General features: G+C 45.6%; 1 protein-coding gene across 14 annotated transcripts in view; it reads left to right on the top strand.

Annotated features, from left to right (window-relative positions):
• Window positions 1–24,826, top strand: part of LOC139542852 (membrane-associated guanylate kinase, WW and PDZ domain-containing protein 1-like) — a 224,618-nt gene that overhangs the window by 80,358 nt on the left and 119,434 nt on the right. For 12 of the 14 annotated variants that reach the window (XM_071348768.1, XM_071348771.1, XM_071348775.1 and 9 more), the window contains exon 2: window positions 1,304–1,420. In XM_071348768.1, the coding sequence (XP_071204869.1) occupies window positions 1,304–1,420 (117 nt within the window). Of the gene's footprint in view, window positions 1–1,303; window positions 1,421–6,868; window positions 7,267–17,364; window positions 17,656–24,826 lie in introns of those variants that run through there. The other 2 variants (XM_071348776.1, XM_071348777.1) reach the window with 2 other exon arrangements.

The following is a 24,826-nucleotide window of genomic DNA, read 5'->3' as shown; positions in this document are numbered from 1 at the left end:
ATATAACCAGCCATTTAAAGATGCACTATGCAGAAAAAGCTCTGCCATTTCCTGGTTGCTAAAATTCAAATAGTTTGCCTAATTTCAGTTTGTGACAAAACAAGCAGTCATTGTGTAGATAATCATTGTACCATCTAAACTGCTGTGAAATATATTTTTCATAACAAAAAATATAGTATTTTCAGATGTTTAAGCTGGTGTACAAAATCAAAAGTAAAAGATGCAAAAACAATACTTAAGAATGGGAAGCATAGAAATATCACACATAGAACTGATCTATAACTCACATGTCTATGCGAATTTGGTCGGGTCACCCAGAAAGTTACATATAAGTTACATACATACAGCTTTAAAATACCCCATTTTCTTCAAAAAATTATAACAAATAAATCTATTTTTATTTAATATGACTGTTCATGTTAAACTTGTTGTATTATGTTTTTAACAATCTATACACATTGAATAGTGTCATTACAATATATATTAATAAGCAGCTTCCATCATGGTCAGGGGTCTGTGTGGAGAGATGCTGGCCAATGCCCCCAAAATGGCTGGCCAGCTCCCCAGACATGGATGATATATTTGGAGATCATTAAACGGTCCTAAATGAGACCCTGGCGTGAGAGAGAGCCCTGGCCATCTGGCCCCATTGTGACTCCTCTCCTTCTGGGAGACTGAGGGCTTCATTCAAACACAGCAGAGAGGGAGCGCGTCAGGGGCTCTGATTGGACAGACGCTGACTGAACCTGGCAGCTCTTAGCAAATCAGGGAACTGTTGTTCTCAATTACCTCAGCCAACCTTGCTTGCTGTCTGTGCATGTCTGTCTTATTTTTCTCTTTACCTCTCCATTTCTCTCTCTCTACTTCCCCCTCTCACAATTTCTCTCTATCTATTTCTGTCTTTCTCTTTTCTCCTTCCTTCCTTCCTCCTCCTCTCTCTCTCTCTGTGCCTGTGGGTGAAGTTGAGCAGACGTGGTGGGGTCAATCAGCTATGTGGCAGCTGAAACACTCACTGCTGCTAATCAACCAGCTCTGATTTGGTCCGAAAATGATGACTTCACCAGAGTGTAATGAATATACTGCCACTGCCAGACAGGAATTACATGTGCTACTTGTGAAACCAAAAGAAACATGTAATTCCTTTGTAAACAACACATGTATGGCATGACAACAATAGTCAGAGGAGTGGGCTGAAGCACATACAGATCCAACACCTGGCACACAAAATGTTCAAATTTGCTATGCAAATTGTCTATTATGAAATGAGGCGTAACCATTGTTCCTGTGTGGTTTCCCTGTGCAGGTAACAAGCTGAACAAGGACTTGAAGCACTACCTGAGCCTGAGGTTTCAGAAGTCCTCCCCCGACCATGAGCTCCAACAGACCATCAGAGCTAACCTCTACCACCATGCTGTGCCTTGTGAGTTCCACCACCTCATCTTCAGTCTCATCTTCGTCTTCCTCCTCCTAAAACTCCTCATCATCCTCACAATATTCCTTCTATGCCTCCCCTTTCACCCCACCTCATATTTCCCTCTTCCTCCTCATAATATCCCCCCCCCCCCCCCCCCCCCCCGTCGTCGTAAAGGAACATACACCCTTAGCACCTTTTTTTCTATCTAGGACCTTAAAGGGTTCTTCGGCTGTGGGTTCCATGTAGAACCATTTCCAGAGAGGGTTCTATATGGAATCCAAAAAGGTTTCTACCTGGAATCAAAAGGGTTCTCCTTTGGGAACAGCCCAATAACCTTTTTTTCTAAGTGCGTAGACACAAATAGGCCATTCAGATGTACCGTAATCTAATAAAATGTTCTGGGTTTTTGGAACGCCAGTGATCCACTTGTCCTCCCGACACTGGAAATCTGCCCTCCCAGATGTTTCACTTAACTACAGTACAGTGTGTGGTGTGGTGGGCCAATGAACTGGGTGGATGCCAGAGCAGACAACTGTGTACTGTGAGGTCAGCTCATTATCTGTTGGATGTGATTGGTGCTGGGCATGGTACACTTCTGCAGTATAACATTATGTGACAGTTTACTCCATGTAGTCGCTGATACATTTGAATAGTATGTTTTTGAAAGTGGAGCTTTAGATCCAAAATATTCTGGTCGAGTGGTCTGTTGTGGATAGGCCGTGAACCTTCCTCTGAATCAATGAAGCCCTGCTAATCAACCACAGTGTATATTGTCAAGGACCTGACAGGAGGTCAGAAATCCACTGTGCACGTGCATGTGTGTGCACGTGTGTGAGTCTGTGTTTGGCTGCATGTGTGTGTGGCTGTTGTGATGTTCTCAGTGGGGACGTTGTTTTCATGATCACATGTCTCAGTCACAAGCAAAATCCCATCAGTGGAGAGAGACATTGCCTTTCCTACCACACAGCACCTCTTTATGCATCTGGGATGTGGAACTGTGTGTGTGTGTGTGTGTGTGTGTGTGTGTGTGTGTGTGTGTGTGTGTGTGTGTGTGTGTGTGTGTGTGTGTGTGTGTGTGTGTGTGTGTGTGTGTGTGTGTGTGTGTGTGTGTGTGTGTGTGTGTGTGTGTGTGTGTGTGTGTGGTGCTTTACTTGGCAAGATAGAAACGGGCTTCTGGGCTAGATAATATTAAAACATTTCCTTCCCCTCTTTTCTTTTTTTGTTTCTTTTTCTCCCATTCGCTCTCGCTCTGTATCCCTCTTTCTCTCTCTCTGTATCCCTCTTTCTCTCTCTCTCTCTGTATCCCTCTTCCTCTCTCTCTCTGTATCCTTCTTTCTCTCTCTCTCTGTATCCCTCTTTCTCTCTCTCTGTATCCTTCTTTCTCTCTCTCTCTGTACCCCCCTTTCTCTCTCTCTCTGTATCCTTCTTTCTCTCTCTCTCTGTATCCTTCTTTCTCTCTCTCTCTGTATCCTTCTTTCTCTCTCTCTCTGTATCCTTCTTTCTCTCTCTCTCTGTATCCCCCTTTCTCTCTCTTTCTGTATCCTTCTTTCTCTCTCTCTCTGTATCCCTCTTTCTCTCTCTCTCTGTATCCCTCTTTCTCTCTCTCTCTGTATCCCTCTTTCTCTCTCTCTGTATCCTTCTTTCTCTCTCACTCTGTATCCCTCTTTCTCTCTCTCTCTGTATCCTTCCTTCTCTCTCTCTCTGTATCCCCCTTTCTCTCTCTCTCTGTATCCTCCTTTCTCTCTCTCTCTGTATCCTTCTTTCTCTCTCTCTCTATATCCTTCTTTCTCTCTCTCTCTGTATCCTTCTTTCTCTCTCTCTCTGTATCCCCCTTTCTCTCTCTCTCTGTATCCTTCTTTCTCGCTCTCTCTGTATCCTTCTTTCTCTCTCTCTCTGTATCCTTCTTTCTCGCTCTCTCTGTATCCCCCTTTCTCTCTCTCTCTGTATCCCTCTTTCTCTCTCTCTCTGTATCCCTCTTTCTCTCTCTCTCTGTATCCATCTTTCTCTCTCTCTCTGTATCCCCCTTTCTCTCTCTCTCTGTATCCCCCTTTCTCTCTCTCTCTGTATCCCTCTTTCTCTCTCTCTCTGTATCCCTCTTTCTCTCTCTCTCTGTATCCCCCTTTCTCTCTCTCTCTGTATCCCTCTTTCTCTCTCTCTCTGTATCCCCCTTTCTCTCTCTCTCTGTATCCCCCTTTCTCTCTCTCTCTGTATCCCTCTTTCTCTCTCTCTCTGTATCCCCCTTTCTCTCTCTCTGTATCCCCCTTTCTCTCTCTCTCTCTGTATCCCTCTTTCTCTCTCTCTCTGTATCCCCCTTTCTCTCTCCCTCTGTATCCCTCTTTCTCTCTCTCTGTATCCCTCTCTCTCTCTGTATCCCTCTCTCCCTCTCTGTATCTCTCTTTCTCTCTCTCTGTATCCCTCTTTCTCTCTCTGTATCCCTCTCTCTCTCTGTATCCCTCTCTCCCTCTCTGTATCTCTCTTTCTCTCTCTCTGTATCCCTCTTTCTCTCTCTGTATCCCTCTCTCCCTCTCTGTATCTCTCTTTCTCTCTCTCTGTATCCCTCTTTCTCTCTCTGTATCTCTCTTTATCTCTCTCTGTATCCCTCTCTCCCTCTCTGTATCTCTCTCTCTTTCTCTCTCTCTGTATCCCTCTCCCTCTCTGTATCCCTCTCTCTCTATATAGCCCTCGTTCTCTCTCTTTGTATCATTCTTTCTCTCTCTGTATACCTATTGTTTTTCTTTTTTTACATCTCACCTTTATTTTACCAGGTATTCAACTACCTCATCCCCATACTGTTTATTTATAAAATAAATAAAATAAATAACAGTATGGGGATGAGGTAGTTGAATGGGATATTTACAGATGGGCTATGTACAGGTGCAGTGATCTGTGAGCTGTTTTGACAGCTGGTGCTTAAAGCTAGTGAGGGAGATATGAGTCTCCAGCTTCAGTGATTTTTTTTTTCTCAGTTCGTTCCAGTCATTGGCAGCAGAGAACTGGAAGGAAAGGCGGCCGAATTGAGGAATTGGCTTTGTGGATGACCAGTGAAATATACCTGCTGGAGCCCGTGCTACAGTTGGGTGCTGCTATGGTGACCAGTGAGCTGAGATAAGGCGGGGCTTTACCTAGCAGAGACTTGTAGATTACCTGGAGCCAGTGGGTTTGGCGACGAGTATGAAGCGAGGGCCAGCCAACGAGATCATACAGGTCGCAGTGGTGGGTAGTGTATGGGGCTTTGGTGATAAAACAGATGGCACTGTGATAGACTGTTGAGTAGAGTGTTGGAGGCTATTTTGTAAATGACATCGCCGAAGTCAAGGATCGGTAGGATAGTCAGTTTTACGAGGGTATGTTGGGCAGCATGAGTGAAGGATGCTTTGTTGCAAAACAGGAAGCCGATTCTAGATTTAATTTTGGATTGGAGATGCTTAATGTGAGTCTGGAAGGAGAGTTTACAGTCTAACCAGACACCTAGGTATTTGTAGTTGTCCACATATTCTAAGTTAGAGCCGTCCAGAGTAGTGATGCTGGAGGGGCGGGCAAGTGTGGGCAGCGATCAGATGAAGAGCATGCATTTAGTTTTACTTGCATTTAAGAGCAGTTGGAGGCCATGGAAGGAGAGTTGTATGGCATTGGCGCTCGTCTGGAGGTTAGTTAACAATGTCCAAAGAAGGGCCAGAAGTATACAGAATGGTGTCGTCTGCGTGGAGGTGGATCAGAGAATCACCAGCAGCAAGAGCGACATCATTGATTTATACAGAGAAAAGATTCGGCCCGAGGATTGAACCCTGTGGCACCCCCATAGAGATTGCTAGAGGTTCGGACAACAGGCCCTCCGATTTGACACACTGAACTCTGACTGAGAAGTAGTTGGTGAACCAGGCGAGGCAGTCATTTGAGAAACCAAGGCTGTTGAGTCTGCCGATAAGAATGTGGTGATGGACAGACTCGAAAGCCTTGGCCAGGTTGATGAATACAGCTGCCATCTTATCGATTGTCGGTTATGATATCGTTTAGGACATTGAGCGTGGCCGAGGTGCACCCATGACCAGCTCGGAAACCAGATTGCATAGCGGAGAAGGTACGGTGGGATTCGAAATGGTCGGTGATCTGTTTGTTAACTTGGCTTTCGAAGACCTTTCTGTCTCTCTATGTATTCTTCTTTCTCTCTCTCTGTATCCCTCTTTCTCTCTCTCTCTCTGCCTGGGCCATGTGACTGGTAAATCCTCTATGAGCTGCTCTCCCGGTAGCCTGACTGGGATTATGATGTTCTGATATATTGAAAATAGATTTGCTGCCTGATTATGTGATGAACATGTTGAGCTCTAGAAAATATCCCAACAGGGAGATGGGGAAATGACCCAGGCTCAGAGGACAGAAAGAGCAGGAATTCACAAAACAGCCATACTGTCCTGGCGGGGCCACCAAATCCAACATGACTGTTGAATATAGCATGGTCACAGATCTGTATGTGTTTTCGTCAGCTCCTTTCTTGCCAAACATACAGTATTTATGACATGGCATGATCAGGGAGTTGGCTAAGCACTACACCACTGACTGCTTTGGAATCTTGATCTCTTTCTTGGGGGAAAGCCAAGCGATTGTGGATAAACACACATCGTTGCCTTCACACGTTCACCTGTATTTCAGTGGGGAACCCTGGGCAGAGTAATGTGGAGAGGAGGGACGGTTAAAATAAAGGGAGCCAGAGAGACCAGTGCTTAGTCAAATAGTTGCCCCTGGATATAGCCATGTGATAAATGCACAAAGATGAGCCCCTGTTTAATCATTCATAGGAAATACTCCATCTTATTTGGTTAAATCTGAAATTAAAATGGTCTGGCCTCAAAGTTAAACTTCTGGATAGGTTTTTCAGAAACCCCAGTTGGAAAATTCCCGGAAGCAGGAAATCCTGAACCCTCCAACCAGGATTTCCGGAAAACCTTGACATTTTGCGAAAGTTACTGGAATTTGTCAACCCTAATCATGTCTGTCCGTCTTTGTGTTTTTTCTCTCTCAACATCTCTCTCTCTTTCTCCCAGTTCCATGCCACCGATTTCAATTAAATTCAAATGACAAATCTTTAACTCCCAAAGCAGTGAAATAAAATGGACACACACTCCTTCTCTGTCCTCTCTTTCCCTTTGTCTCCCTCCTTCTCCTCCCCCTTTCCCAGCACATGTGTTGTTGTCTCTCTGCCCACTGCTTGTCTCCCCATGCCTGACTCTAACAGGTGCTTGTTTCTCCGCCACAGGCTTGAGTGTTGCTTTGTGTTTCTAGGAAGAGGACACTCGCCATGTGAACTCCCCACCCCCCCTTCCCTTTCTCCCTCCTTCCCAGCCCTGCTGCTACAGATGGCCTTTGTTATCATGTGCCGCAAATGTCACAATTGACAGAGAAGCCTCTCTCTCTCTCTCTCGGGATTCATTTCCATCTCACGTCTACAGCTGCTGCTCTGCTCCGACATGAAGGTTATCTCAGCATTATCCCAGTGTTAGAGTCACCTAGCAAACCAACCGACCTACTCCCCCTCCCCCCCCACATTATCTCTCTCTCTGCCCCCTCTCTCTCCTCTCTTTCATTTCAAATCCTCTACTGATTGTCAGCGTCCCTGTAGCTTGACGGTGGCTCTCTCTCTGTCACACGCTCCTGCTGTCTCTCCATTTCTGCTTCTGCTCTCTCTCTCTCACTCACTCTCTGCCTCCCTCTCATTCACCCTCACTCTCTCGCTTTCCCGTTTTCTACTCCACCGCCGAGCTGGGGAAATCATTGTTGGGAGACAAATTTCTCTGTTTGCTGCTCACACAAAGAAAGGATTACGGCTTGATTCACTGGCTCCGTCTCTCCACATCCAGGCAAGTGGCAGCTCTTCTTATTCTATCCTTCTCCGTCTCCTTCGTTGTCGCCGTCTACCATCCGTTCGGTGAAGCCTGTGATGTATGCAGGGGAGCAAGGAGGGAAATGCATGGCAGAATGTGATTGTGGTTGATGGTGTGTATATAAGCTAAAAAGGGAATCGGGGGAGGTGGGGTTGTAGGTTGGGGGTGGGGATGAGGTGAAGGAAGGGGAGGTGGGGTTGGAGGTTGGGGGTGGGGATGAGGATGAGGTGAAGGAAGGGGAGGTGGGGTTGTAGGTTGGGGGTGGGGGGTGGGGATGAGGTGAAGGAAGGAAGGAAGGGGAGGGGGAGGGGGAGGTGGGGTTGGAGGTTGGGATGAGGTGAAGGAAGGGGAGGTGGGGTTGTAGGTTGGGGGTGGGGATGAGGGTGGGGATACGGTGAAGGAAGGAGAGGTGGGGTGGGTTTGGAGGTTGGGGGTGGGGGGTGGGGGGTGGGGGGTGGTGATGAGGTGAAGGAAGGAGAAGGGAGAGTGGGTTTGGAGGTTGGGGGTGGGGATGAGGTGAAGGAAAGAGAGGTGGAGGCAGGCACACTAGGCCAGGCACGTCCAAACCAGAGGGACAGATGGCAAGTAGCCGTGGAGCTTTTTTCCTCTCTTTCATTTTTTTATGTGCAGGCTTTGTGTAAAGCCCACTAGTACACAGACCTTCTTTTCAAGGAGCCAGAGACGGCTGCACTCCGTAACTGAAAGAAAGGGGTGGCTAGGGGAGGTGAGGGCAGTCTGAAGAAGGAGTAGGATAGAGAGGGGGGGTCGTTGTGGAGGCAGAGTAGGAGAGAGAGGGGGATTACTGTGGAGGCAGAGTAGGAGCGAGAGGGGGGGTCGCTGTGGAGGCAGAGTAGGAGAGAGAGGGGGGGTCGTTGTGGAGGCAGAGTAGGAGAGAGAGGGGGGGTCGCTGTGGAGGCAGAGTAGGATAGAGAGGGGGGTTGCTGTGGAGGCAGAGTAGGAGAGAGAGGGGGGGTTGCTGTGGAGGCAGAGTAGGATAGAGAGGGGGGGTCGCTGTGGAGGCAGAGTAGTATAGAGAAGGGGGGTTGCTGTGAAAGCAGAGTAGGATAGAGAGGGGGGTCGCTGTGGAGGCAGAGTAGGATAGAGAAGGGGGGTTGCTGTGAAAGCAGAGTAGGATAGAGAGGTGGGTCGCTGTGGAGGCAGAGTAGGATAGAGAAGGGGGGTCGCTGTGGAGGCAGAGTAGGATAGAGAAGGGGGGTTGCTGTGAAAGCAGAGTAGGATAGAGAGGGGGGTCGCTGTGGAGGCAGAGTAGGATAGAGAAGGGGGGTCGCTGTGGAGGCAGAGTAGGATAGAGAGGGGGGGTCGCTGTGGAGGCAGAGTAGGATAGAGAGGGGGGTTGCTGTGGAGGCAGAGTAGGATAGAGAAGGGGGGTCGCTGTGGAGGCAGAGTAGGATAGAGAGGGGGGGTCGCTGTGGAGGCAGAGTAGGAGAGAGAAGGGGGGTCGCTGTGGAGGCAGAGTAGGATAGAGAAGGGGGGTCGCTGTGGAGGCAGAGTAGGAGAGAGAAGGGGGGTCGCTGTGGAGGCAGAGTAGGATAGAGAGGGGGGGTTGCTGTGGAGGCAGAGTAGGAGAGAGAAGGGGGGTCGCTGTGGAGGCAGAGTAGGATAGAGAAGGGGGGTCGCTGTGGAGGCAGAGTAGGATAGAGAAGGGGGGTTGCTGTGGAGGCAGAGTAGGAGAGAGAAGGGGGGTCGCTGTGGAGGCAGAGTAGGATAGAGAGGGGGGGTCGCTGTGGAGGCAGAGTAGGAGAGAGAAGGGGGGTCGCTGTGGAGGCAGAGTAGGATAGAGAGGGGGGGTTGCTGTGGAGGCAGAGTAGGAGAGAGAAGGGGGGTCGCTGTGGAGGCAGAGTAGGATAGAGAAGGGGGGTCGCTGTGGAGGCAGAGTAGGATAGAGAAGGGGGGTTGCTGTGGAGGCAGAGTAGGATAGAGAGGGGGGGTCGCTGTGGAGGCAGAGTAGGATAGAGAGGGGGGGTCGCTGTGGAGGCAGAGTAGGATAGAGAGGGGGGGTTGCTGTGGAGGCAGAGTAGGTTTTTCAAAAGGGGTGGATAGGAGAGGAGGGGATAGAGGGGTCCCCAGCCCCAGAATGCATGGAGGTCAGGTCCAGATGGTGTGGGAACAAAAGGGCTTTTCTGGGGGAATGGCAGGGGGGAATCGTGGCACTCGCCATTGTGTGTGTCGCTGCATTGCAGGGTGCTGCCGGAAAGCCTCATGCTAATGTTGGTCATTCAGTCCTCTAATGGATGTGCACAAGCTTCTGTTAGCCTGCTTTTCACAGTCACTCATGTAGCCAGACTAGCGCCTGTGCTAACAAATCTAGGGATTCGGTACGAGAGGAAAAAGCGATAGCAGAATGGTAACGTCAAAGCGATAGCGTCAAGGAAGTTGTGCAAATGTGTTTGTGCATTGTAATGACATCATGACAGGTGCTGAGTAGTGTGTGTTGTTGTGTGTGCGTATGTGTGTGTGAGTGTAGTGGGGTTGTGTGTGTGTAGGCGGGTTGTGTGTATGTATGAACACAACATATTTGTTGTGTGTGTGTGTGTGTGTAATGCATCCTATGTGTTTTGAAGCCATATTAAACCCCTATGATATAAACACACACACACTTTGTGTGATTGACAACCCAGGAGTAGGAGTGGGTGGTGGAGGGCACTGGGGGTGGCAGCCTTTGACTTTACTATTCCTTATACCAATGTGCAGATCATCCAAAACAATCTCAAATATTTATCTCCTTACTCTGGTACCTTCTGCTGATATAGTGATCATTTTTACTTTCTACAAGGTTGTTTTACACCTAGGAGCAATTGGATGGTTTTAAGATCATACTAATATTTAGCAGATGTTATTGCAGGTGTAGCGAAATGCTTGATATTCCATTGGTTTTGTTTTGTCACTAGAGAGTCTACACCTAGGACCATAACGGTCTGTGAAAAGTCATCCACCATTCATTCTGATACCAGGTCTGTGTAAAGTCATCCACCATTCATTCTGATACCAGGCCCTGTAAAGTCATCCACCATTCATTCTGATACCAGGTCTGTGTAAAGTCATCCACCATTCATTCTGATACCAGGTCTGTGTAAAGTCATCCACCATTCATTCTGATACCAGGCCCTGTAAAGTCATCCACCATTCACTCTGATACCAGGTCTGTGTAAAGTCATCTACCATTCATTCTGATACCAGGCCCTTTAAAGTCATCCACCATTCATTCTGATACCAGGTCTGTGTAAAGTCATCCACCATTCATTCTGATACCAGGTCTGTGTAAAGTCATCCACCATTCATTCTGATACCAGGTATGTGTAAAGTCATCCACCATTCATTCTGATACCAGGTCTGTGTAAAGTCATCCACCATTCATTCTGATACCAGGCCCTGTAAAGTCATCCACCATTCATTCTGATACCAGGTCTGTGTAAAGTCATCCACCATTCATTCTGATACCAGGTCTGTGTAAAGTCATCCACCATTCATTCTGATACCAGGTCTGTGTAAAGTCATCCACCATTCATTCTGATACCAGGTCTGTGTAAAGTCATCCACCATTCATTCTGATACCAGGTCTGTGTAAAGTCATCCACCATTCATTCTGATACCAGGCCCTGTAAAGACATCCACCATTCATTCTGATACCAGGTCTGTGTAAAGTCATCCACCATTCATTCTGATACCAGGTCTGTGTAAAGTCATCCACCATTCATTCTGATACCAGGCCCAGTAAAGTCATCCACCATTCACTCTGATACCAGGTCTGTGTAAAGTCATCTACCATTCATTCTGATACCAGGCCCTTTAAAGTCATCCACCATTCATTCTGATACCAGGTCTGTGTAAAGTCATCCACCATTCATTCTGATACCAGGTCTGTGTAAAGTCATCCACCATTCATTCTGATACCAGGTATGTGTAAAGTCATCCACCATTCATTCTGATACCAGGTCTGTGTAAAGTCATCCACCATTCATTCTGATACCAGGTCTGTGTAAAGTCATCCACCATTCATTCTGATACCAGGCCCTGTAAAGTCATCCACCATTCGTTCTGATACCAGGCCCTGTAAAGTCATCCACCATTCATTCTAATACCAGGTCTGTGTAAAGTCATCCACCATTCATTCTGATACCAGGTCTGTGTAAAGTCATCCACCATTCATTCTGATACCAGGTCTGTGTAAAGTCATCCACCATTCATTCTGATACCAGGCCCTTTAAAGTCATCCACCATTCATTCTGATACCAGGTCTGTGTAAAGTCATCCACCATTCATTCTGATACCAGGCCCTGTAAAGTCATCCACCATTCATTCTGATACCAGGTCTGTGTAAAGTCATCCACCATTCATTCTGATACCAGGTCTGTGTAAAATCATCCACCATTCATTCTGATACCAGGTCTGTGTAAAGTCATCCACCATTCATTCTGATACCAGGTCTGTGTAAAGTCATCCACCATTCATTCTGATACCAGGTCTGTGTAAAGTCATCCACCATTCATTCTGATACCAGGTCTGTGTAAAGTCATCCACCATTCATTCTGATACCAGGTCTGTGTAAAGTCATCCACCATTCATTCTGATACCAGGCCCTGTAAAGTCATCCACCATTCATTCTGATACCAGGTCTGTGTAAAGTCATCCACCATTCATTCTGATACCAGGTCTGTGTAAAGTCATCCACCATTCATTCTGATACCAGGTCTGTGTAAAGTCATCCACCATTCATTCTGATACCAGGTCTGTGTAAAGTCATCCACCATTCATTCTGATACCAGGTCTGTGTAAAGTCATCCACCATTCATTCTGATACCAGGCCCTGTAAAGTCATCCACCATTCATTCTGATACCAGGTCTGTGTAAAGTCATCCACCATTCATTCTGATACCAGGTCTGTGTAAAGTCATCCACCATTCATTCTGATACCAGGCCCTTTAAAGTCATCCACCATTCATTCTGATACCAGGTCTGTGTAAAGTCATCCACCATTCATTCTGATACCAGGTCTGTGTAAAGTCATCCACCATTCATTCTGATACCAGGCCCTGTAAAGTCATCCACCATTCATTCTGATACCAGGTCTGTGTAAAGTCATCCACCATTCATTCTGATACCAGGTCTGTGTAAAGTCATCCACCATTCATTCTGATACCAGGTCTGTGTAAAGTCATCCACCATTCATTCTGATACCAGGTCTGTGTAAAGTCATCCACCATTCATTCTGATACCAGGCCCTGTAAAGTCATCCACCATTCATTCTGATACGAGATATTTCCAAGATAGAAATGCAGTTTGGGGCCCTATTCAATCAAGCAAGCCCAATCAACAGGATTCAGAAATACATCCAAAATTGAATTATTTGAGTGCTACAATGATGCACGTTTTGAATTAATTTACTCAACATAACCATATTTACAGTGGGATTTTCAAAGAAGCTACAGTATAAGGAAACAGTGTATCATTTTTAACATATCCATGGTGACCAGTTTTGACTGAAGAGATCCCTTTTTAGGTCAAGGTTGTCTTTAGGTCAGTTTTGAGGGATCATTCTGATTGGTTAGATCACTCTCTTCCCAGAGTGCAGTCTGATGAGGCTTACTCTCTGAGTGTATCACTTCCTCGTTGACTAGCTCATTGGCTCAGAGGTGGACCCTAGTCCTGCCTTCTCAATCCTGTCGATCTGCTCGGGCCAATTTGGGAGCCATAACTGTCTAGGGATCAGAGAGAGAGAGAGAACAGAGAGCACACATGTCTGAATAAACCATGTCCAATCTCTCCCTACTATTAATAGAGCAGGAAAGCATCATGACATTGTTCCAAGGAATATAGTGATATGGAATGAATGGTGGACGTTGGACTGCAATTATGTTACTATCGTGTTTTGGAGGGTTGGCAAAATCCTCAAAATATAAACTATTGATGATGAACAAAGATTCACTGTTTCTGTCAGATTTCTTGAGATATTTGACTCCCTTGTGTGTGATCTTATGATAGTGTTTGTGTGACTCCTGTATTGTGTGTACGAACAAATTTTGTTATCATACATGCAATATATTGTGTTTGTCTGTGTGTGTGTTAGTGAGTTCGGCCAGCTACCTCCAGGCGGAGGGTATGATAGGCTACATCCTGATTGATGGGAGACAGGAAATGTTCATGTGGCCATCTATAATTTCTCACCAAACAATCAGAGGATCACAGGGTGAGAAATGATTCATCCTGAAACACAAAAAATAGCAGCCGCTCCATCCTTCCCTCTGCTTGGCTCCCTCCTTCCCTCTGCTTGGCTCCATCCTTCCCTCTGCTAGGCTCCATCCTTCCCTCTGCTTGGCTCCATCCTTACCTCTGCTTGTCTCCCTCCTTACCTCTGCTTGGCTCCATCCTTCCCTCTGCTTGGCTCCATCCTTACCTCTGCTTGTCTCCCTCCTTACCTCTGCTTGGCTCCATCCTTCCCTCTGCTTGGCTCCATCCTTCCCTCTGCTTGGCTCCCTCCTTCCCTCTGCTAGGCTCCATCCTTCCCTCTGCTTGGCTCCATCCTTACCTCTGCTTGGCTCCATCCTTCCCTCTACTTGGCTCCCTCCTTCCCTCTGCTTGGCTCCATCCTTACCTCTGCTTGGCTCCATCCTTCCCTCTGCTTGGCTCCCTCCTTCCCTCTGCTTAGCTCCATCCTTCCCTCTGCTTGGCTCCATCCTTCCCTCTGCTTGGCTCCCTCCTTCCCTCTGCTAGGCTCCATCCTTCCCTCTGCTTGGCTCCATCCTTACCTCTGCTTGGCTCCATCCTTCCCTCTGCTTGGCTCCCTCCTTCCCTCTGCTTGGCTCCATCCTTCCCTCTGCTTGGCTCCCTCCTTCCCTCTGCTTGGCTCCATCCTTACCTCTGCTTGGCTCCCTCCTTCCCTCTGCTTGGCTCCCTCCTTCCCTCTGCTTGGCTCCATCCTTCCCTCTGCTTGGCTCCATCCTTACCTCTGCTTGGCTCCATCCTTCCCTCTGCTTGGCTCCATCCTTCCCTCTGCTTGGCTCCATCCTTCCCTCTGCTTGGCTCCATTCTTCCCTCTGCTTGGCTCCATCCTTCCCTCTGCTTGGCTCCATCCTTCCCTCTGCTTGGCTCCCTCCTTCCCTCTGCTTGGCTCCATCCTTACCTCTGCTTGGCTCCATCCTTCCCTCTGCTTGGCTCCCTCCTTCCCTCTGCTTGGCTCCCTCCTTCCCTCTGCTAGGCTCCATCCTTCCCTCTGCTTGGCTCCCTCCTTCCCTCTGCTTGGCTCCCTCCTTCCCTCTGCTAGGCTCCATCCTTCCCTCTGCTTGGCTCCCTCCTTCCCTCTGCTTGGCTCCATCCTTCCCTCTGCTTGGCTCCATCCTTCCCTCTGCTTGGCTCCATCCTTCCCTCTGCTTGGCTCCATCCTTCCCTCTGCTTGGCTCCATCCTTCCCTCTGCTTGGCTCCATCCTTACCTCTGCTTGGCTCCATCCTTCCCTCTGCTTGGCTCCCTCCTTCCCTCTGCTTGGCTCACTCTTTCCCTCTGCTAGGCTCCATCCTTCTCTCTGCTTGGCTCCATCCTTACCTCTGCTTGGCTCCCTCCTTCCCTCTGCTTGGCTCCCTCCTTCCCTCTGCTTGGCTCCATCCTTCCCTCTGCTTGGCTCCCTCCTTCCCTCTGCTTGGCTCCCTCCTTCCCTCTGCTTGGCTCCATCCTTCCCTCTGCTTGGCTCCATCCTTCCCTCTGCTTTGGAAAGTCTCACACTTTGTTGTCTACATCGGGCTACTATCCTGTTCTGTTTCACTAGTCTTCAGTACTATAGAGACACGTTGTGGGTGTCATTTGGTGTTCATCCACTGAAGCCAGGGTTTTGTGGGTAGCTTTTGCGATGCAGGTGAGATCTCCAGTAACATGTTTGGAAATGGTACCTTCCCATGGAAACATCTACCATGACAGTGTAGTATTGTTAACGTTATTGTTATTGTTAGTATTGTTAATGTTAACATTATTGTTATTGTTAGTATTGTTAATGTTAACGTTATTGTTATTGTTAGTATTGTTAATGTTAACGTTATTGTTAATGTTAACGTTATTGTTAATGTTATTGTTATTGTTAGTATTGTCAATGTTAACGTTATTGTTATTGTTAGTATTGTTAATGTTAACGTTATTGTTATTGTTAGTATTGTTAATGTTAACGTTATTGTTATTGTTAGTATTGTTAATGTTAACGTTATTGTTATTGTTAGTATTGTTAATGTTAACGTTATTGTTATTGTTAGTATTGTTAATGTTAACGGTATTGTTATTGTTAGTATTGTTAATGTTAACATTATTGTTATTGTTAGTATGGTTAATGTTAACATTATTGTTATTGTTAGTATGGTTAATGTTAACATTATTGTTATTGTTAGTATGGTTAATGTTAACATTATTGTTAATGTTATTGTTCATGTTAACGTTATTGTTAATGTTAACGTTATTGTTAGTATTGTTAATGTTAACAGTGTTGTTATTGTTAGTATTGTTAATGTTAACATTATTGTTCACGCTATTGTAAATGTTAGTATTGGTAATGTTAACGTTATTGTTAATGTTAGTATTGGTAATGTTAACGTTAATGTTAACGCTATTGTTAATGTTGGTATTTTTAATGTTAACATTATTGTTCACATTATTGTTAATGTTAACATTATTGTTAATGATAACATTATTGTTAATGTCAGTATTGTTAATGTTAACAGTATTGTTATTGTTAGTATTGTTAATGTTAACGTTATTGTTCACATTATTGTTAATGTTAACGTTATTGTTAATGTCAGTATTGTTAATGTTAACATTATTGTTATTGTTAGTATTGTTATTGTTAACTCTCTCTCTCTCTTGTTCTCTCTCATTGTCGTGCCAAATAACTTAAGATTTCTCCAGCGTTTCAGACTTTGATGTAGGCTACGTTATGAATATTATTGCCAATGCCATTTCTCAACCCATCATCTGGTTGTTAGAGGAGATGAGTCATTTTCTTTTCAAGAAAAACATCCACATCATAATCACTCAAATTACAGTTTTCCTACGGACTAGACTAATGTCTACACATCTGGATCATACTATTACTGATTAGAGCTAAATCAGTTTTTCTCTTCATTGGTTACTTGTTTCTTTGGTGTGGCCTTCTCCGGTGGTGAGTGAATAAACAAAGTTAGAGCTGTAGTCCTGGCCCCCCAGGGCAGCTCACATGGTTGGTGGGCAGGTTGGATAAACCCTGTGTAGCAGGCAGCTGTATTCATTCAGGTATGGGCCTGCCCTGCTTATCTAGCGTAACTCTGGGTCTACATCTCTCAACCATGCCCTAGTCCTCTCTGTAGCCCAGCATCTAGCACCAGTCCAAACTTAACCTTTACAATCCAGCAACTCAACCCATGCATTTACATACATATGTATCAGGGCTATCCAACCCTTTTCCTGGAGAGCTACCGCATTGTAGGCTTTCGCTCAAACCCTAATATAGCGCTAATAATTAGCTGGTTGATAAGATGAATCCGGTCAGGTACAACTGGGGTTGGAATGAAAACCTACAGGAGGGTATCTCTCCAGGAACATGTTTGGAGATCCCTGATCCATGACATAATCTAGCCCCAACCTATAGTTCCATTCCTTACCCTACCCCATCTTTATTACCAATTATACACTTATGCAGTACCCCCAGAACCTACCCCTGGCCCCAACCCTTACCCTACCCCCAACCATTGCACTATCTCTTACCCCCTGTCGTAGCTCAGCACTTGCTTTTGAAGTGATGATTGCCTCATTGTCACGAGACCTGCATGAGGCTGATGAGCCTGCCTAGTTTTATCTGGAGGGAGCGTGGGTCGGTCGACGTCATGAGTGTGTGTGTAAAAGAGAGGGAGAGAGGGAGGGTAGAAGGTTTACAGAGGGAAAGATTTACAGAGAGAGAGAGAGAGAAATGGAGATAAATACAGAGTGTTGGAGAAAGAGGGAGAGAGAACGTATCTGAGTTGCTGTGGGCGGGGGCATACATGCGGCGGGGGGGAGGGGGGCTGTGGGGCTGCAGCCATTGGCCCCAGATAGGAGCTGAAGTGTAAATAGCTCACATTGGCTTAGCCTCTAAACTGGGCTGGACCTTTAATTTGCTCTGCTCTGGTTGTGGAGCTTTGTGGGGAAAAAGGCAGCTGCCTACTAGCCGTCTGCCTGCCTGTGTGTGCCTGCGTGTGCCTGCGTGAGCTAGCTAGCACTATGCTCACAGGCGAATGACTGGATGATCCATGGATGGTTTTGGGGGGAGGAAGACCCTAAGATCTCTGCCTGTTTGGATATACGCTGCTAGGAATATTCCTGTGGAATAAAATAGAGGGAGAGGAGCAGCAACGCCACTGAGGTAAATCTGTGACATTTACCTTTTCTCTTGTGTGTAGTGATGCCCTAGCTTCCGGGATTAGGTGGTGGGGGATGATAGATGGGTAGAGCGAGGGAGGGAGAGAGAGAATAATTCAGTGCATTATTAAGCTGAAATGCTGAGTGAATCAGTGCATATGCAGATCTCTGGTGATATTGATGAGCTGTGATGTATTGTGCCGTATGTGATGGGTGATGGCGGAGCAGATTGTGTGTGTTTGTGTCTGTGTGTGTGATAACGGAGCAGCTTGTCTCTGTGTGTGTGTGTCTGTGTGTTTGTGTCTGTGTGTGTGATAACGGAGCAGCTTGTCTCTGTGTGTGTGTGTCTGTGTGCTGAGACAGTATTTGGACAGCGGAGGGGCTGATTTAAACGCTGATCTGTTGACACACTCGCCTATTGTTGTAGGACGTTATCCCTTATCTCTCTGCCTGTGCCAGTCTACTAACCCCCTCCTCGCTGTCTCTCCCAGCTTACTCTTTCAATGGAACGTTTACATCTCCTTTCTCATTCTTTCATCCTGCATGCCTGTGCTGACCGAGCTTTTAGTATGGAGAACGAAATGACAAACCCTTGAGTCTTTTGTGTATTTTAGCAGATTTCTGGATAATTAAGCTTAAGATTGTATTAGTCTTTCTCTCTATTTGCTCGCTTCACCCCTCCCCCCTCTGTTTTCACCCATATTGTAAAGGGGAGAGGGGGAACAGCAGGAGAATAGCGGAGGAGACTCAGCTGTGTGTTGTGTCGCGGAGCTGAAAGAATGGCCTGTTGTGCTGGGCTTGGGCAGCAGCAGCAGCATTGTGTGTCTGGCTGCTCTTTCTCTCCCCGCTCTCTTTCTTTTGAGACTTACTCCATCCAGCCTGCATCCAGACCAGCACAGTTGGGGACCTGCTTTCCTCCCTAAACAGTCCCTTCGATAAAGACAGTGGCCTCATCCCTCTATCAAGTCGCTGAAAGGCATTTCACTGTACTTGTGCATGTGACATTAAAACTTGAAACTTGAAACCCTACAATGCTAACAGAGGACAGCATGTCCCTAGATATCTAGAGATAAAGCATTCTGGGTGTCATGGTGTCATCATGGCTGAACAGATCACAACAAGACAAAGGAGATGATTGTGGACTACAGGAAAAAGAGGACCGAGCGAGCACCCATTCTCATCCACGGGGCTGCAGTGGAGCAGGTTGAGAGCTTCAACTTCCTTGGTGTCCACATCACCAACCTCTATACCAGGCTGTGTCAGAGGAAGGCCATATAAAGACTCCAGCCACCCTAGTCATAGACTGTTCTCCCTGCTACCATACGGCAAGCGGTACCGGAGCGCCAAGTCTAGGTCCAAGAGGCTTCTAAACAGTTTCTACCCCCCAAGCCTCAAGACTCCTGAACATCTAGTCAAATGTTTACCCAGACTATTCACACCCCCCCCCCCCCTCCCCTCTCCACACCACTGCCACTCTCTGTTGTCATCTATGCATAAGTCACTTTAATTAACTCTACCTACATGTACATACTACCTCAACTAACCGGTGCCCCCGCACATTGACTATGTACCGGCACCCCCCTGTATATATTGTTATTTTTTACTGCTGCTCTTTAATTACTTGTTAGTTTTATCTCTTATTCTTATCCATATGTTTTTTAACTGCACTGTCGGTTAGGGGCTCGTAAGTAAGCATTTCACTGTAAGGTCTACACCAGTAAGGTCTACACATGTGACTAATACAATTTGATTTGATTTAAACACAACCACTCAGAGGGACCCAAAATATATTTAGCAAATAGCATTTTGTCAGTCGTGTTTGTGACATGCAGGCTCTTTGTTCTGAAAGTCTGAACCTAACACACCACCACCACCACCACCATGGGTCTATGTGAACACTGAGCAGCCCCCTGACCTCAAAAGGATCTGGTAGTTGTGTTTGTGTACGGCTGCCTTCTATTTGCCTCATCATTCATCTGCGTGTGGCTACATTGATTACCTCTCCGTTCTCCTTGATAAATCATTATAGCCCAGCAATCCTTTTAATGGGGGAATGGAAGTGCTGACAGAACACAGGCATGGTATTAGGGACATGATACTCTCCATGGCTCCCAGGTCACTATATCACCAGCAGAAACGTGGGAAGGATCACATACAAAATTCATGGTCATGCTGTTGTAGGTAATGTTATTACTGGTTCATATCCACAATATAGGATATTTACCATATATCCTAAACATGGAAAATTGACATCAGTGTGTAATATACTGTTTTACCAACATTTATTTTCCCAGGGACACTAGAAAAGGGCAAGACTGGCCGCTGAGAATATTTACACGGTATCAATTGTTTTTTTGTTGTATGTATTTAACCCAAATAATATGCTACCTATACATAATTAATCATATGCTATCATGAAATGTATAGATGGCGATGTGGATGGATAGGATACTGTAATGTGTGTGTGGTTGAAATGTTCCCATCTCCTAACCAGTTTATTAAGGGAGCAATTGTATTGAGCAGGCTTTTAAGTGCTGCCTCAATCGATGCTGCTCTGTAATTGGCTTAGAGGACCCGGGGAGAGAGAGACAGACAGAGACCGTCCCTCTGTCTGTCTGACCGTCCCTCTGTCTGTCTGACCGTCCATCCGTCCCCCTGTCTGTCTGTCTGAGAGGGGATGTGTGAAAGTTACATCATAACCTCAGCATGTCTGTGTTGTCAGTCACATCATCAACACCTAGCATGTGTTTGTCCTGGAAACACACCCTCATATTTATGTTAGCCTTGCTCTTCTTTGTGGAGGGGAACATTCAAATGTCAAAATGGAAATACTGCATTTTGTTGTCAGAGTGGAAAACGTACCATACCAGCTAGGTATGTTCATTGTCATTACTGAAATGTGATCTAGTTATAATGAAGGTTGTCACATATTTTTGTAGTCTGTCATCACAATTTTATTTTATTTTTTAATATACGTAATCTTTAACAGGTTGTAGTTTCATAGTATAATTAAGCAATACGGCCCGAGGGGGTGTGGTATATGGCCAGTATACCACGGCTAAGGGCTGTTCTTAGGCACGACGCATCGCGGATGCTAGCTAATAGACATCAATTGTACATTTCAGGGTCAGCTATTTCTTCCATGTTCTTTTTCTTTACCTTGCCTATTGAGTCAGCATACATTTACTGTCTGCTGCACTTCAGCAATTAACATTAAAACATCCACTTGTGCTGCTAAAGTTATTCTGAGAAATTAATCTGGAAGAAGACACATACAATATCCTCCCATTCTCCAAACTAGCAGCGGTTAAGAGTGGCAGATGTTTGGTTGGGCGTGAGTGTGTGTGCATGTGTTTGTGTGTCAGGCAATGAGTGAAAGACCATCAACAGCAGGAAGGCGATTCAAGGTATCAGATGTCCCCAGACTGCTATTGTTAACACAATGGGAAGAGTACAATCCTGTCTTTGTTTCTGTGTGTGTGAGTGTGTGCATGGATACTAGATGTTACAACTGACATACAGTATGTTACAACTGACATACAGTATGTTACAACTGACATACAGTATGTTACAACTGACATACAGTATGTTACAACTGGGGTTGCAAAGGGTCGGAAACGTTCTGGTAAATTTCCAGACATGTTTTTCATGTGATGAATTTTGCTCAAATTCATCAAAAAAGTTAGCTTATAACAGTGGACCTTTTTTGTGGGACACACATAAGGCAATTCTAGGACTTGTGGCATATTTTGGTTAAACTATCCCCAATTCAATGGCATTGCAACCCTCTGCATGCACAGTGCACTCTTCCATCACATGTACAGCTGATTCTCAAGATCTTGCACACTAATGAGATGCTATTGAGCCCGCACTACTACACTGTCTGAGCCAAGGACTACATGCTTTCTGGTAAGTTTTGATTACAGTACTGGGTGGGTTGAATATATTTTATATGACATACATTATTTTTTTTGTTAACTAGTAAATAGTAGCCTACAGCAAAGTGTGTTTAAATCATTTCTAACTTGTTAACAATTTCTGCTAGTTAGTTTTTTCTACCATGTGGGTTTTAGCTTGCTTGAGCCTGCTAAAAGAGTGTTAACTCACCTGTTTCCATACACGTTTCATTTCAAAACATTTATCTTACAAAGGAGTCGTTTAATCTAACTGCTTAACTATTTATCCGTACATGGAATTGTATTTCGTTTTTTTTAACCTATTTTTTTCCTTCTAATCTTTACAGGAAAATGCCACAGGCACTATCTGATGTGTGGAGACATTTCACTAAAGCTAATGTAGAAGGAGAAGCTGTGTACATTTGCAAATACTGTGCCAAATCATATGTGAAAAATGCAGCAAAGATGCAGAATTATCTGACCAAGTGCATAAAGTTCCCTCAGCGCTCACAACAAGCAACCTCTGACAAAATCCCTATACTTCTATTCGAGGTGAAAATTATGAATCAGACACCTTATCGATAACAACAGTTCATGGTCCTCCTGGAATCAGATTTTTTTTTTTACTCAATGGAGGATCATAGTCAGAGAAATGCTGATGAATGTCTTGCTCGAGCTGTGTATGCAAGTGGTTCTTCTCTGATGCTCACAGGCAATGTGTATTGGAAGAGATTTCTGAATGTTCTTCGCCCAGCATACACCCCTCCAACCAGACATGCCTTATCTACTAATTTGCTGGATGCAGAGTTCAACAGAGTTCAAGTGAAGGTCAAGCAAATCATAGAGAAAGCAGACTGTATTGAAATGATCTCTGATGGGTGGTTGAATGTTCGCGGGCAAGGAATAATTAACTACATCATCTCCACCCCTCAACCAGTATCCTACAAGAGCACAGACACAAGGGACAACAGACACACCGGTCTCTACATTGCAGATGAGCTGAAGGCAGTCATCAATGACCTTGGACCACAGAAGGTATTTGCACTGGTGGCAGACAATGCTGCGAACATGAAGGCTGCTTGGTCTAAAGTGGAGGAGTCATACCCTCACATCACACCCATTGGCTGTGCTGCTCATGCATTGAATCTGCTCCTCAAGGACATCATGGCACTGAAAACAATGGATACACTCTACAAGAGAGCCAAGGAAATGGTTAAGTATGTGAAGGGTCATCAAGTTATAGTAGCAATCTACCTCACCAAGCAACGTGAGAAGAATAAGAGCACCACATTGAAGCTGCCCAGCAACACCCCGTTGGGGTGGTGTTGTCATCGTGTTTGACAGTCTCCTGGAGGGGAAGGAGTCTCTCCAAGAAATGGCCATATCACAGTCTGCCGATATGGACAGCCCCATCAAGAGGATCCTCCTGGATGATATATTTTGGGAGAGAGTGGTAAGCAGCCTGAAACTCCTGAAACCTATAGCAGTAGCCATTGCACGGATTGAGGGAGACAATACCATCCTGTCTGATGTTCAGACTCTGCTCTCAGAGGTAAGAGAAGAAATCCGTACTGCCCTGCCCACTTCACTGTTGCTCCAAACAGAGGAAACTGCAGTTCTGAAATACATCAAAAAGTGTGAAGACTTCTGCCTGAATCCCATACACGCCGCAGCGTACATGTTGGACCCCAAGTATGCTGGCAAGAGCATCCTGTCTAATGCAGAGATCAACAAGGCCTAATGTATGGTGTCATCACTACCGTGTCTCGCCACCTTGACCTGGATGAGGGCAAGGTTCTTGGCAGTCTGGCGAAGTACACTTCCATGCAAGGGCTTTGGTATGGAGATGCAATATGGCAGTCGTGCCAACATAAATCATCAGCCACCTGGTGGAAGGGACTTTGTGGATCTGAGGCTCTTTCCCCTGCTGCCTCCATCATCCTCCATCACACCAAGATCAGCCGCCTCAGAGCGCAACTGGTCCTTGTTTGGGAACACACACACCAAAGCACGCAACAGGCTGACCAATACAAGGGTTGAAAAATTGGTGGCCATGCGAGCAAATTTGAGGCTTTTTGAGCCTGACAACGAGCCATCCTCAACAAGGTTGGAAAGTGATAGTGAAGATGAGGCCTCAGAGTCTGATGTTCAAGAGGTGGACATTGAGGAGGTCCAGGGAGAAGACATGGAAGCCTGAGAGGAAGACAACCAAAGCTTTAGTTTCTAGACTATCATTTTACAGATGTATGTTGAAAATGTTTTTGGGAGATGCGATAGATCATTGGGGATAATTCAATATTCCCTTTCTTTTGTTGTTCAGTGAAATCATCCCATGTGAAGAGTCAGTAATTTAATTAAAGTTCAATTCGTAACTAAATTGTTTTTTAAAATTTCTATTGGAAGGATTTAATAGGATTCCAATTATGTCTACTTATGATGAGGTAAAACGTGTATGTTTCTGCCTCCATATGATATGGTAAATATATCCAATGCAAAAATCATCTACATTTAAATGGTATTAATATTAATTTGCATATATTTACATTAATTCCCGTTAATTCCCATATATTCCTGTTAATTCCCACGGAAAGTTTCCACCTCTGAATATTCCCCAAAATGTGCAACCCTAGTTACAACTGACATACAGTATGTTACAACTGACATACAGTATGTTACAACTGACATACAGTATGTTACAACTGACATACAGTATGTTACAACTGACATACAGTATGTTTTCCTCGGAATGTGATGGAACAAGAGTGCGTGATTATGGAGAAGCAATGTTTCTGTTGTCGTGTACAATCAAAGCCAATTAAGGTTGCATTCTTGATAAATTAACAAGCTATTCAATCTGGACAATCATGTAACTACAATGAGCTATATCCAGTTCTTAATCATTTAAAATCAGTAAATATACCTTTCAATAAATACCAAAGACACAAGAAAGTCAGTGGGAAATCCGCTGTAGGAAAAAGTTGTGCCAGCTCCAGGTAACCAGCTCCATAGGGAGAACACAGCAGGCCTATGGGAGGGAGGTCACTAGGTCACAGCAGGCCTATGGGAGGGGAGGTCACTAGGTCACAGCAGGTCTATGGGAGAGGATGTCACTATGTCAAACAGGCCTATGGGAGGGGAGATCACTAGGACACAGCAGGCCTATGGGAAGGGAGGTCACTAGGTCACAGAAGGCCTATAGTAGGGGAAGTCACTAGGTCAAAGAAGGCCTATAGTAGGGGAAGTCACTAGGTCACAGCAGGCCTTTGGGAGGGGAGGTCA

The sequence above is a fragment of the Salvelinus alpinus genome, chromosome 17, assembly GCF_045679555.1.
Source record: "Salvelinus alpinus chromosome 17, SLU_Salpinus.1, whole genome shotgun sequence".
NCBI lineage: Eukaryota > Metazoa > Chordata > Actinopteri > Salmoniformes > Salmonidae > Salvelinus > Salvelinus alpinus.
This window is presented reverse-complemented; position numbering and strand designations above follow the sequence as displayed.